The 14,796-nt window shown below is 37.7% G+C and overlaps 2 protein-coding genes across 2 annotated transcripts; both read right to left on the reverse strand.

Annotated features, from left to right (window-relative positions):
* Positions 1-3,839: 3,839 nt before the first annotated feature.
* Positions 3,840-5,942, reverse strand: LOC136063359 (F-box/kelch-repeat protein SKIP20-like). Its single transcript, XM_065763621.1, has one exon. It carries the CDS (start codon positions 5,444-5,446, stop codon positions 4,142-4,144), a length of 1,305 nt encoding a protein of 434 aa, XP_065619693.1. The 5' UTR covers positions 5,447-5,942; the 3' UTR covers positions 3,840-4,141.
* Positions 5,943-12,236: 6,294 nt separating this feature from the next.
* Positions 12,237-14,302, reverse strand: LOC112031058 (F-box/kelch-repeat protein SKIP20). The gene has a single exon (XM_024063735.2). The coding sequence runs from the start codon at positions 13,829-13,831 to the stop codon at positions 12,539-12,541; it is 1,293 nt and encodes a 430-aa protein (XP_023919503.2). The 5' UTR covers positions 13,832-14,302; the 3' UTR covers positions 12,237-12,538.
* Positions 14,303-14,796: the final 494 nt, after the last annotated feature.

A 14,796-nucleotide genomic window follows, 5' to 3' on the forward strand; every position in this document is an offset into this window, starting at 1 on the left:
CAATATTCTCTTGAATAACAAACATCTCATTAAAAAGGTGTTTGAAGTAACATAAAAAGAACCTGAAAACTTCTTTGTTGCATTATAAAAACGTTTCAAAAAACCCACAAATGTCCTACAATTTTGAAAATCAATACCACTAGGAGATCCCAAACCACCACTATTTTCCTTATTCATAAAGTATGAAGAATAATTATCATCCTCAAAGTCCATTTGTATGAATACTTCCTCAAAATTTTCTATGGTTTCTAACATGAGGTAAGTAGAGTTCCACCTAGTTGGTACATCTAGACAAAGAAGAGACTTAGACTCAATACCTAATCTCTCCACAAAACCCATAAAAGTTTGATTCCTATTTGGTAAGGACTTCACATACCTCACAACTTCACGCACCTTAGCAATGGATGCATCAATTTCTTTCAAACCATCCCCCACAATCAAATTTAGAATATGTGCATAACACCTCATGTATAAGAACTCATGTTCTAAAACAGTCACCTTCCAATCTTTAGTTACAAATTGCAACAACTTAATGGTGGCACCATTTGAGCTAGCATTGTCCACTATTAAAGTGAATATGCCATTAATACTCCACTCACGCAAACACATCTCAATTTTTCTACCTATAGTCTCCCTCTTATAGTCTTCAACTCAACAAAAATTCAGAATTCTTTTATGCAACTTCCAATCATCATTAATAAAATGACATGTGAGTGACATATAATTTAGATTTTGAATACTAGTCCATGTGTCCATAGTAAGACACACCCTACGATCCTTCAAGGCCCCCTTTAGTTTCTATCTCTCTCAACACCATAAATACCAATCACATCCCTAGCCACAGTTTGACGAGATGGGATATCCTTAATTCACGACTTAGGCTGTAAGGTTATCAAATATCTTTGAAACCCATACCCTTCAACAAACCTAAAAGACAACTCATCTATTATAATCATTTCAGCGAGTGCATTTCTAGAAGCCTCAACAGTAAAGGCTATTGGTACAAGCTGAAACCCTTCCTCCCCATCCATTTTGGGTTCAAATGCTAAGGTTTGTTACCCCTTAAGTGCATCTCTATTAGGGTTCTTAACACAAATTGGCGTATGATTCAATAAATTAGTAGTACCATACCCCTTACTATCAACTAGATAAGTTTTTTGGCAATAATTGCAAACAACCTTAAAATGACCCTCACCAATATCTATTTTTTCAAAATGGTCCCAAACAGTAGACTTTTTCCTATTATTACACACCTTGCCTTTACCTTTAGGTGGAAGTGGGGGAACTTCAACATTAGTTGGAGTGGCAATAGGTTTAGCTTGGGCAACAGGTGTTGTTTGGGAAGGGGGTGCATCACTAAATGATTCCATAACCTAAAGACATCAAAGTTGTGCATTAGCAAACTACCATAACAATGCTACTACTAACCCATTAGGCTACTTAAACAAATTTCAACTCTTGTATAAAATTAAGGTTTCAATTTTTTAAATTAGGAAAACAAAATGAATCAAACTAATTAGCAATAACATACAATCAAATAAACAAAATAAAAATGTGTTAGGATTTCATCTTTTAAAATTAGGGGTTCATCTTTTTCTTTTTCTTTTTCTTTTTTTTAAATTTTACAGTGAAGTATATTACTCATTAAAAAAAAAAAAAAAAACAGAACAAGGCATAATATTGGGTAGATACAAACCACGCGGTCCAACCTACACAGGATAAAAATGAAGAAAAAGAACACAAATGAGCACACTCAAATTAGGGTTTAATCTTTGACCCAACAAATCAAATCAAGACAATTAGGGTTTCATCTTTGAATCCAATCACTTGGTCTGTTTTGGTCCCCTAATATTTGAATCAAACAGAAAAGTATAGAGAGAGTGACTAAACTAGATACTATGTTTCGTAGTGGAATCAAGCACATGCAGCTCTATGGCAGTACGACTAAGAAATTTCTCACAACTATGATCTTTAAGTTTCAATAATTTGAACAAGATGAAAAACCCATATCTCAAAATAGAGAAAAAGATAGATGAAAAAGGAAGAAAATATACTTAAGAGTCTGAGACTAAGCTAAGACCTAGAGCATGAGAAGACTTAACCCATGGCCATGGTGGAAAGTGAGGCGAAGCAGTGTCAGGTGTGGTGGTGATGAGGCGGCGGTAGCAACAGCTAGGGTTTGGAAAGGACTGTGGATTGTGAAGGGTATGGAGTGAAGGGTTGAGACTAGAGAGACTTGAGATTGAGAGTAGAGACAATGGAGACTGAGATTGGGAGTGAGATTCTGATTTATGAGAGAGTGAGATATTGAGAAGTTTGAATGGGATTGAAGACTGAGGCTTTGCGTGTAGAACTATTAAAGACAGATTTTCATTTGAATTTTAGCCATTCTGAACTTCTTCTTTTTTGATGAAAAGATGATAACATTAAAAACTAAGCACCAATACAAGGTTCAGGACATATCCTATTGAAATACATCCCATTGAGGCTCCCTCAACTACATCTAAAATGTCCACAGGCGGACTATCATAAATAAGGAGATCAGCATTCATCCTACAGCTCATCCTAGCTAAGCCATCAGCACATTGATTGGCTTGCTGGAAGCAATGCTTAATACGAACATGGTGGAACCGTGTAATCAGTTGCCTACAGTCATCTAAAATAGGGGATATAACGTTGTTAACATAATTTGCATTCTGAAGCACCTTAACAATGGACTTGGCATCCATCACAATTTCAAGACAATGAATATTTAAATTGCAACACAGCTTAAGGCTCTTATGCAGCCCCCATAACTCAACGGCAAAGCTGCTAGTGATCCCAATACGCTTGCTAAACCCGATTACCCATTGCCCATCCTCATTCCTTACCACTTCCCCACAACCAGCCAGGCCGTGAAGCTTATTGCATGCCCCATTCGTGTTCAACTTCCTCCACCCTTGCTCAGGTCTCTCTCACCGAATGCTCCTTAAGACTCTATGGGTTTGCAATCTTGGTGCAGCCACACAGTAAAGATACTCCTTAGCTTGATACACAATATCCATTGCCAATTTTGGACTCCGGCCTTTCCTATTGAAAACAATATCATTTCTACTCTTCCAAATGCTCCAAAGAGCAAAGGGAAACACAATTTTCCATGGGGTACCCAAGCTATGTAGCTCATCATTATTCCTTACATTCAGTGACAGCCAATCCAACAAATTAACATGCCAAAACTCATGATTAGAAGCCATGACCCCTAGCTGGTTCAACACATGTTTCAGGCTGTTCTAAACTTCTAATGATTTGATTTTTGCTTCTAATGATTTGATTTTTGTTTTGCATTTGCGTGTAAGTGTAGATAGCATGTAGCTCTTAATAAGTTAGTGACAGTGCTTTAGTCTTATTAGGTCTTCACTCTTTAGTTTCACGTGTTCACCTAAAAAGAACTTTATTTTTTATTTTTTTTTTTTTTTAATTTGAAACTTTCAGTCGGGTCGGGTTATATGGGTTTTTAATCCCTTAACCCGCTACCCAAACTGAATATTCAGTTTTTCATAGAGAAGGACCCGAATCCAACTGATCATGGGCTTTGGGTCGACTCGTTGGGCTTTGGGTCAATCGGATCCGGTCGGATTGGTCGGGTCCTGGACCCGCTGGACAGCCCTATACTTTACAATGGAATGGTAGGCTGATTATAATGAAAAAGTGATCAATGTCCAATGTGTTTCTTGGTGCACATTCCAGTGTGAGTCGATGAATTGACATTTAACATTCGATAAACGAATCCTTTCCAGCAATTCTTGAGTCATACCACTACTATTTGCCTTTTGAACTATATAAACTACAAAACACACAAATAAGACGAGACAGTACTGCTACTATTGAAAATGCAGCTAATACTACAATTACTTCACTACAGGCACTAGAAACTCAAGCTAGAGCATTTTAGACTGAATTTTGAAAGCACTCTTAGATCAACTTTTAATCTCTATGGCTCATTCTCTTCTCATAAATTCCGGAAGTTATGATCGAAGTGATAAACTAAAACTAAACCAAGTCCACATAACTACAAGAAGCAAGTACCAAAAGAAGCCCAAAGAACAAGAACTGAAAAGTTCACGAGTTAAAAGACTGATGGCAGTTGTAAATCTATTAGTTTTCAGATAAAAATGTATGAAGCCGAATATGGGAAGCTAGCAAATGCAACAGGAGTGTGGACATGATTCCATTTGTAGATGCTACCACCTTTACTTTTGATCTCCCTCTCCAACATATATGCCCCCTTCCCTTCACATTCACATTCACATTCTCCGCAATTTGATGATGACAATACTCCTCTGCCACCACTACTACTCATCACGAAAATCCTCTGCTGCTGCTGCTGCTGAGGATGATTATTGATACAACATTGATTTTGACCCTGTCCAATAGCTGTGACACATAGTGATGTTACATTTATGTCATCGGGAAGCTGAAACTTAAGCACATTCCACAGGATCTCATTGTTGTCCCTAGATTGCTTAAATTGCTGTCCTCCCAAGAAGCACCACAATTGGTTTTGGTTGCTGATGGTGATTGTGGTGGTGAGGCCTCTTGGACTAACATTTGGAAAGGGCCAAACCCCTTCAATTATGGACCAAGATCCTGTCTTGGGATCATAACATTCGGCATCAGATCTAAATAGTCCTTGGGCTTCAGTGCTGTACCCACTGAGCACCCAGAACCTGGAATCACCTTCCCAGGTGAGCCCTTGACACTCGTCCCTCTCCTCTGCCATAGGTGGCAACACCATCCACTCATCTGCGTTTACGTCATACACTTCTGCTGATTGCAGCGCATTCTTCTGATTGTCATGTCCCCCTGCCACATAAACCATTGAATTTCCTACCACTCCACATGCGAAGAAAGAGCGTGCCACTGACATGGACGCTGCACGTTTCCACTTGAAACCACCAATGAAGTCCAGGACATACACATCAGTCACTGGTTCCAAGCTCTTGGGGTCCCAACCACCTAAGAGCATGAGCTTCCCAAATGCTGGAAGTGGCACGCACTGACAGAACATGGGGATATGTCCGGTGTTTGCATTGGGTCCCATTATCCGATGCCAAGTCTGGTGTGAGGCGTTGTAGATGCTCAAGCCATATTGAGGTGGGCTTGAGGTCTTCTTGGGTGACTCTGTCTCATTTTGTGGTGGTGATGGAATTAGAATTGGAAGAGGTTGAATAAGGCACACCATATGCTCTGCTGTGCCGGATCTGAGTCTTTCTTTGTAGAATGAAGGATGCATGATTAAGGTTCTCCAACTCCTGCACACTAATTTCATGTTGGAATGAAATTGGTGGGGCACTCTCACTAAACAATCCATGGCTATCTCATCAGGCAGACCTGGAATCAACTGCTTTTGCTGATGCTGCTGTTGTTGTTTCTCATAATTCTCGGCACTACTCTGTGCTTGTCCCATTATCTTTTCTTTTTCACACCCTATACTAAGTCTCTCACTAGACTGAATAAAACTCAAAGCAAACTTGCTTTGAATGAGAGATGAAAATGGATGCTAGGAAAAGCTATATATACTAAAATGTTAAAGGTCTTTTACGATGGGAAGAAATAGAAGGTGGAAAGGTGGAGGATTTCTGGTTACTTTTGGTGAGATTGAAGGATGGATGTTGTTTTTGTGTGTAGAAGGGAGGGGAAGATGTACTCGTAGGTTTAAAGAAAGTAAGAGACAGAAATCAACGACCAGGACCTCTAGGAATTGGAATAGGATTAATATAGGATAGGACTAGTAGTGGGATAGATACATATATATAATGACTAGAATAGGCACTCCCTCATGGGTATGTTGGTGAGAATTGAGATAAGATGACAGAGAGAGAGCATCTTTAGATTATTAGTGTATAGTTAAATTGTTGCATTTCCATAAGTACCTTTCAATTAAGTTCTATAGCCTGCAAAATTTCTTGTCTTCTAATATATAAAGTGAGGGAGGCCAGAGAGGAATCTTAGCATCAAAGACATCTAGTATGGGCTTGTCTTTTGAGGATGAAAAACACACACTTTGCCGTTGATTGAGGATGGAGATCTCCTAAATAAATTTTTTTTTACTAACTATGGCATTTGACCAATCAACCTATCAATAATCAGACTAAACCCTTCTCAATTTCAAGAGTATCATTATGTTATACTTTTTCCTTTTGGCTGGAACGTTATGTTATGCAATTAGCACTTTAATATATATATATATATATATTTTTTTTTTTTTAAAGAATATCATTATGTTATACTTTTTTCCTTTTGGCTGGAACGTTATGTTATGCAATTAGCACTTTAATATATATATATATTTTTGGTTGAGGGAAAGCACTTTTTTTTTTTTGCTGAGAATTGAGTGAAAGCACCTTAATATGTTAGACATGATTCCTTTATGGCTTGTTTGGAAGTTTAGAGAGGGAGGAGAGTAGAGGGGAGTAAAGGGAAGGGGAGTAGTGGGGAGGAGAGTAGAGGAGAATGATTCACCTCCACCTTATTTGGATGTTTTTAAAATTAGTAAGGGGAAAGGGAGTAATTAGCCCTTCTCCTTGTGTAATTTTGTTAATATAATTTTGTTAATAGTTTATATACTCTACTCCCCCTCCAAATCTCTCCAATTTGGGGGAATTAAAATTGGGGGGCCTAGAGGGAGTCAAAACCCCTCCAAACTCCTCCAAACCTCTCCCCTTCATTCTTTAAAAAACTTCCAAACAAGATAATTGCATTACTCTCCCTCCCTCTACTCTACTCCCCCTCCTTTTTTAAACATCCAAACATGCCATTAATTTATGTGTGAGTTTAAGTATGCATTTATGTTACATATTGTTCTAATTTGAAGCTCATAAGGCCTTGGTAAAGGTGTAATTACTCTAACTCTATGATACAATGTCCAAAACGAAAAAAAAAAAAAAATCAGTCAGCACCTTCTGTTTTTGTCTTTTGGTGGATTTTTATTGAGTTATTCCATATTGTTCTTAACCTATGACATCATACAAGTTATATGAAGATTTTTTATTTTTAATATTTGGAAAATTTTAAAAATAAAGTTTTTAAGATTATTGTTCACTATATTCTTATTTATGGATTCTAGATTTTTAATCCTGTGGATTGAATTGGTAATATTAGGTTAATGAATCAAAGCTGCCTCACTCTGCAGTAGTAGGAGTCTGCTCATCCCCAACTATAACTTTTTTCAATAATAAAAGAAGGAAAGAAGACAAACAAAGTGTTATCATATCAAGTGATACATCTCTCTCATGATCCAACAGCAAGTATCATATTGTATGCAAAAGAGAAATAGAAGGAAAGACAGATTTATTAGAAAACACGGAAAGAGTAAAGACAAGAATTGCACAAGGGGAAACTTTGTAAGCAAATAAAGCTGTCCACCTTATATTACATTAAGTGGCTATAAAAGTGATGCCCACATACAAAACCAAACTAACAGAAATCCATCAGATCTTCTAGAAGACCAGCCAAAATAGCGGTGATAAATAAAAAGAAAAAAAAAAAATCTTCTAGAAGGCACAGTGTCGGTTTGCATATGGTTCTTTTCCTCTCCCAGAATAATAATGGCCCATGGGGAAGATTATTCCATCCTCAACCATTAGCTGAAAAATGAAAGTCGTAGATATGTACAAATGCAACGTATCATTGATGGCATGTGGTTTTGATAACAATTGTCTTAATTTGTACGAATTTTACATGAGGGACAGTTAATACAACGCAACAAAAAATCAAAATTACTATTTGTAAAGTTGGCACCTAACATTCTTATTTATTTCTATCTTTCATGAACTCTATTATCCATGAAATAAAGATTTATTTTGTCCTTAAGCTTGAAGAGATATATTATTTTTATCTTTACTTTGAAAGACCCACTATTTGGAAATATGGAAGAAGACTTCTTGTTACATATGTTGGTTTTTAAAAAAAATTACATTTATGTATAGAAAAAATGGAAAGCAAGAAGGCTTGAAAGAATCACATAATACATACATAGGTTTCTAGACAATGTTTTGAAACCTAAACTGAACTATGTGGCCTAACTAGGTTAATCAGGAACCGACTTTTGGGACTTTTTTTGGTCACAGGATTTGGCAACCATTGCGCTACAAGTTTTGTGTTGGTCAAATCTGAAAATTTATTATATATAAATACAATTTATTAATTGTATTTATTTACAAAGTAATTGACACGTTATGGTTCAGCCTTCAAAATTTTAAACCTTTGTCTAGTTAACATGAAAAATAGTAATAAAATAAAATCAAGAGATTCGGTGTCTCGACATTTTACAAATAGTAAATTTTATTTTGAAGAAATTACCCTTTATTACACTTTATTACCTTAAACTATACCTCATATTACATTTGCACCCTAAACTTTTCGAATGCACATTTTGCATTCTAAACTATGACCCTGGTTATACTTTGCACGTTGACATTAAGTTTGAAGTTAACTTGAATGAAAATTCAAAATTTAAGGTATAGAGTGTAATCAAAAGTACAGTTTAAGGTAGTAAAATGTAATTCATCTTTTGGTTTTAAAGGGTTGAGAAGATGGATAATTAGGTCTTTTCACATGATGTCATATTTTTCCATTCAAGTTAACAACAAACTTAATGTTGTGGTGCAAAATGTAACAAGGATCATAATTTAGAGTGTATAACGTACATACGAAAAGCTTGGGGTGCAATGTGTAATGAAGGGGTTTATTTTAGGGTAGTAATGTGTAATTTTCCATTTTATTTAATTTTATTTTTTGTTATGTTGCATGAGTCGTTGGCATGCGAAACAACTAGATTTTTTCTTAGCCCGTTTGATTTGAGAAATTAGGAGTTGTTTGCTATCAGTGTTTAAACAACAATAACACTTTTGACACGTATTTCTACAACAATAAAAACTGAACAACAATTCTGAAAATCTCCAATAAAATGGGTCCTAAGACTTCGGTGATAGATTCAAAAGTTCTTTAAATGGCGGTAATAGGGTGGATTAATAATAATAATGAGAGGTTTGTGTAGTATACGCAACCATTTCATAGGATAGGGTGGGAAACATGATGAGAGTTGCGTACATGGATCATGTGCAAGACTTCTAGAAGCATAGAAATTAGAGTGTAGTGAAGCGGCTAATAAGTGTTAAAAAAAAGGGTATCAGTACACGGCAGGATGAAGAAGAAATTAAAGAGCCCACTCTGAGATAGTGATAGTGACAGTGACAGAACGAAAGTTAGGTGTGACCTTTGTAACTTTTGCCAAAGTAGTAAGGGAATGAATGAAGAAAAAAGAAAAGTGTGTAGAAAGTGGAGCGAATCTCAATCATTCATGAAAGATAAAAGGGAACTGTACGTGAGAGTTTTCTTTTCTAGCTATCACACTTTCGTGAAAACTAAAAATGGAGTAGGGAGAGGGAGAGGGAGAGGGAGAGGGAGGGGCCATCTTTCATCTTTGATGATGAGTCACAGTATCATGTCAATTTCACAAAGGAATCGTGACTATGGAGTAGGGACCAAAATGAAAGGTCATAAAGAATTGTTAATTAAGATAAGATAATAATCCAGCTTCTAGAAGCCTTCCCGACCGTATTGCGTTTGCGTTGCGTTGCGTGCAGAAAATTTGATGGCATGGGACCCAGTCGGAGTGCGACTCTGATTTGGGGATCTCTCCTCATCTCATCTCATCTCTCTGTGACAACTATCATAGTCCTATATATTGTTATGATTCAGGAGAGAGATCTTAATTTTATCACTCTTTTACAATTGCCACTCATTGCTAATTTAAAGATAGGCAGGCTCCTTAATTTAAATACACTCTTGCTCCTTAACAATTTAAATACATGATGATGATTCTAATTAGCATATATGCGACTTGACTTTCCTAGTATACAAAAAAATCTTGCCTCTAATAAAGGATTGAAATAAGCTTCTGGTTTTAGGCCTGGGCCAGAACCTGCCCAATTTGCAACCCGGAAAGACTGCAGCAATTTTCTTTTTCATCGGAGAGCATGAGCATCAGTCCAAAGTATATTACTCATTAAAAAAAAAAAAAAAACAGAACAAGGCATAATATTGGGTAGATACAAACCACGCGGTCCAACCTACACAGGATAAAAATGAAGAAAAAGAACACAAATGAGCACACTCAAATTAGGGTTTCATCTTTGACCCAACAAATCAAATCAAGACAATTAGGATTTCATCTTTGAATCCAATCACTTGGTCTGTTTTGGTCCCCTAATCTTTGAATCAAACAGAAAAGTATAGAGAGAGTGACTAAACTAGATACTATGTTTCGTAGTGGAATCAAGCACATACAGCTCTACGGTAGTACGACTAAGAAATTTCTCACAACTATGATCTTTAAGTTTCAATAATTTGAACAAGATGAAAAACCCATATCTCAAAATAGAGAAAAAGATAGATGAAAAAGGAAGAAAATATACTTGAGAGTCTGAGACTAAGAAGCTAAGACCTAGAGCATGAGAAGACTTAGCCCATGGCCATGGTGGAAAGTGAGGCGAAGCAGTGTCGGTGTGGTGGTGATGAGGCGGCGGTAGCAACAGCTAGGGTTTGGAAAGGACTGTGGATTGTGGAGGGTATGGAGTGAAGGGTTGAGACTAGAGAGACTTGAGATTGAGAGTAGAGACAATGGAGACTGAGATTGGGAGTGAGATTCTGATTTATGAGAGAGTGAGATACTGAGAAGTTTGAATGGGATTGAAGACTGAGGCTTTGCGTGTAGAACTATTAAAGACGGATTTTCATTTGAATTTTAGCCGTTCTGAACTTCTTCTTTTTTGATGAAAAGATGATAACATTAAAAACTAAGCACCAATACAAGGTTCAGGACATATCCTGTTGAAATACATCCCATTGAGGCTCCCTCAACTACATCTAAAATGTCCACAGGTGGACTATCATAAATAAGGAGATCAGCATTCATCCTACAGCTCATCCTAGCTAAGCCATCAGCACATTGATTGGCTTGCCGAAAGCAATGCTTGATACGGACATGGTGGAACCGTGTAATCAGTTGCCTACAATCATCTAAAATAGGGGATATAACGTTGTTAACATAATTTGCATTCTGAAGCACCTCAACAATGGACTTGGCATCCATCTCAATTTCAAGACAGTGAATATTTAAATTGCAACATAGCTTAAGGCTCTTATGCAGCCCCCATAACTCAACGGCAAAGCTGCTAGTGATCCCAATACGCTTGCTAAACTCGATTACCCATTGCCCATCCTCATTCCTTACCACTTCCCCACAACCAGCCAGGCCGTGAAGCTCATTGCATGCCCCATCCGTGTTCAACTTCCTCCACCCTTGCTTAGGTCTCTCCCACCGAATGCTCCTTAAGACTCTATGGGTTTGCAATCTTGGTGCAGCCACACAGTAAAGATACTCCTCAGCTTGATACACAATATCCATTGCCAATTTTGGACTCCGGCCTTTCCTATTGAAAACAATATCATTTCTACTCTTCCAAATGCTCCAAAGAGCAAAGGGAAACACAATTTTCCATGGGGTACCCAAGCTATGTAGCTTATCATTATTCCTTACATTCAGTGACAGCCAATCCAACAAATTAACATGCCAAAACTCATGATTAGAAGCCATGACCCCTAGCTGGTTCAACACATGTTTCAAGCTGTTCTAAACTTCTAATGATTTGATTTTTGCTTCTAATGATTTGATTTTTGTTTTGCATTTGCGTGTAAGTGTAGATAGCGTGTAGCTCTTAATAAGTTAGTGACAGTGCTTTAGTCTTATTAGGTCTTCACTCTTTAGTTTCACGTGTTCACCTAAAAAGAACTTAATTTTTTTTTTTTTTTAAATTTGAAACTTTCAGTCGGGTCGGGTTATATGGGTTTTTAATCCCTTAACCCGCTACCCAAACTGAATATTCAGTTTTTCATAGAGAAGGACCCGAATCCAACTGATCATGGGCTTTGGGTCAACTCGTTGGGCTTTGGGTCAATCGGATCCGGTCGGATTGGTCGGGTCCTGGACCCGCTGGACAGCCCTATACTTTACAATGGAATGGTAGGCTGATTATAATGAAAAAGTGATCAATGTCCAATGTGTTTCTTGGTGCACATTCCAGTGTGAGTCGATGAATTGACATTTAACATTCGATAAACGAAACCTTTCCAGCAATTCTTGAGTCATACCACTACTATTTGCCTTTTGAACTATATAAACTACAAAACACAAATAAGACGAGACAGTACTGCTACTATTGAAAATGCAGCTAATACTACAATTACTTCACTACAGGCACTAGAAACTCAAGCTAGAGCATTTTAGACTGAATTTTGAAAGCACTCTTAGATCAACTTTTAATCTCTATGGCTCATTCTCTTCTCATAAATTCCGGAAGTTATGATCGAAGTGATAAACTAAAACTAAACCAAGTCCACATAACTACAAGAAGCAAGTACCAAAAGAAGCCCAAAGAACAAGAACTGAAAAGTTCACGAGTTAAAAGACTGATGGCAGTTGTAAATCTATTAGTTTTCAGATAAAAATGTATGAAGCCGAATATGGGAAGCTAGCAAATGCAACAGGAGTGTGGACATGATTCCATTTGTAGATGCTACCACCTTTACTTTTGATCTCCCTCTCCAACATATATGCCCCCTTCCCTTCACATTCTCCGCAATTTGATGATGACAATACTCCTCTGCCACCACTACTACTCATCACGAAAATCCTCTGCTGCTGCTGCTGCTGAGGATGATTATTGATACAACATTGATTTTGACCCTGTCCAATAGCTGTGACACATAGTGATGTTACATTTATGTCATCGGGAAGCTGAAACTTAAGCACATTCCACAGGATCTCATTGTTGTCCCTAGATTGCTTAAATTGCTGTCCTCCCAAGAAGCACCACAATTGGTTTTGGTTGCTGATGGTGATTGTGGTGGTGAGGCCTCTTGGACTAACATTTGGAAAGGGCCAAACCCCTTCAATTATGGACCAAGATCCTGTCTTGGGATCATAACATTCGGCATCAGATCTAAATAGTCCTTGGGCTTCAGTGCTGTACCCACTGAGCACCCAGAACCTGGAATCACCTTCCCAGGTGAGCCCTTGACACTCGTCCCTCTCCTCTGCCATAGGTGGCAACACCATCCACTCATCTGCGTTTACGTCATACACTTCTGCTGATTGCAGCGCATTCTTCTGATTGTCATGTCCCCCTGCCACATAAACCATTGAATTTCCTACCACTCCACATGCGAAGAAAGAGCGTGCCACTGACATGGACGCTGCACGTTTCCACTTGAAACCACCAATGAAGTCCAGGACATACACATCAGTCACTGGTTCCAAGCTCTTGGGGTCCCAACCACCTAAGAGCATGAGCTTCCCAAATGCTGGAAGTGGCACGCACTGACAGAACATGGGGATATGTCCGGTGTTTGCATTGGGTCCCATTATCCGATGCCAAGTCTGGTGTGAGGCGTTGTAGATGCTCAAGCCATATTGAGGTGGGCTAGAGGTCTTCTTGGGTGACTCTGTCTCATTTTGTGGTGGTGATGGAATTAGAATTGGAAGAGGTTGAATAAGGCACACCATATGCTCTGCTGTGCCGGATCTGAGTCTTTCTTTGTAGAATGAAGGATGCATGATTAAGGTTCTCCAACTCCTGCACACTAATTTCATGTTGGAATGAAATTGGTGGGGCACTCTCACTAAACAATCCATGGCTATCTCATCAGGCAGACCTGGAATCAACTGCTTTTGCTGATGCTGCTGTTGTTGTTTCTCATAATTCTCGGCACTACTCTGTGCTTGTCCCATTATCTTTTCTTTTTCACACCCTATACTAAGTCTCTCACTAGACTGAATAAAACTCAAAGCAAACTTGCTTTGAATGAGAGATGAAAATGGATGCTAGGAAAAGCTATATATACTAAAATGTTAAAGGTCTTTTACGATGGGAAGAAATAGAAGGTGGAAAGGTGGAGGATTTCTGGTTACTTTTGGTGAGATTGAAGGATGGATGTTGTTTTTGTGTGTAGAAGGGAGGGGAAGATGTACTCGTAGGTTTAAAGAAAGTAAGAGACAGAAATCAACGACCAGGACCTCTAGGAATTGGAATAGGATTAATATAGGATAGGACTAGTAGTGGGATAGATACATATATATAATGACTAGAATAGGCACTCCCTCATGGGTATGTTGGTGAGAATTGAGATAAGATGACAGAGAGAGAGCATCTTTAGATTATTAGTGTATAGTTAAATTGTTGCATTTCCATAAGTACCTTTCAATTAAGTTCTATAGCCTGCAAAATTTCTTGTCTTCTAATATATAAAGTGAGGGAGGCCAGAGAGGAATCTTAGCATCAAAGACATCTAGTATGGCTTGTCTTTTGAGGATGAAAAACACACACTTTGCCGTTGATTGAGGATGGAGATCTCCTAAATAAATTTTTTTTTACTAACTATGGCATTTGACCAATCAACCTATCAATAATCAGACTAAACCCTTCTCAATTTCAAGAGTATCATTATGTTATACTTTTTCCTTTGGCTGGAACGTTATGTTATGCAATTAGCACTTTAATATATATATATATATATTTTTTTTTTTAAAGAATATCATTATGTTATACTTTTTTCCTTTTGGCTGGAACGTTATGTTATGCAATTAGCACTTTAATATATATATATATATATATATTTTGGTTGAGGAAAGCACTTTTTTTTTTTTTTGCTGAGAATTGAGTGAAAGCACCTTAATATGTTAGACATGATTCCTTT

This window comes from Quercus suber, unplaced genomic scaffold (genome assembly GCF_002906115.3).
Source record: "Quercus suber isolate HL8 unplaced genomic scaffold, Cork oak 2.0 scaffold_516, whole genome shotgun sequence".
Lineage (NCBI taxonomy): Eukaryota > Viridiplantae > Streptophyta > Magnoliopsida > Fagales > Fagaceae > Quercus > Quercus suber.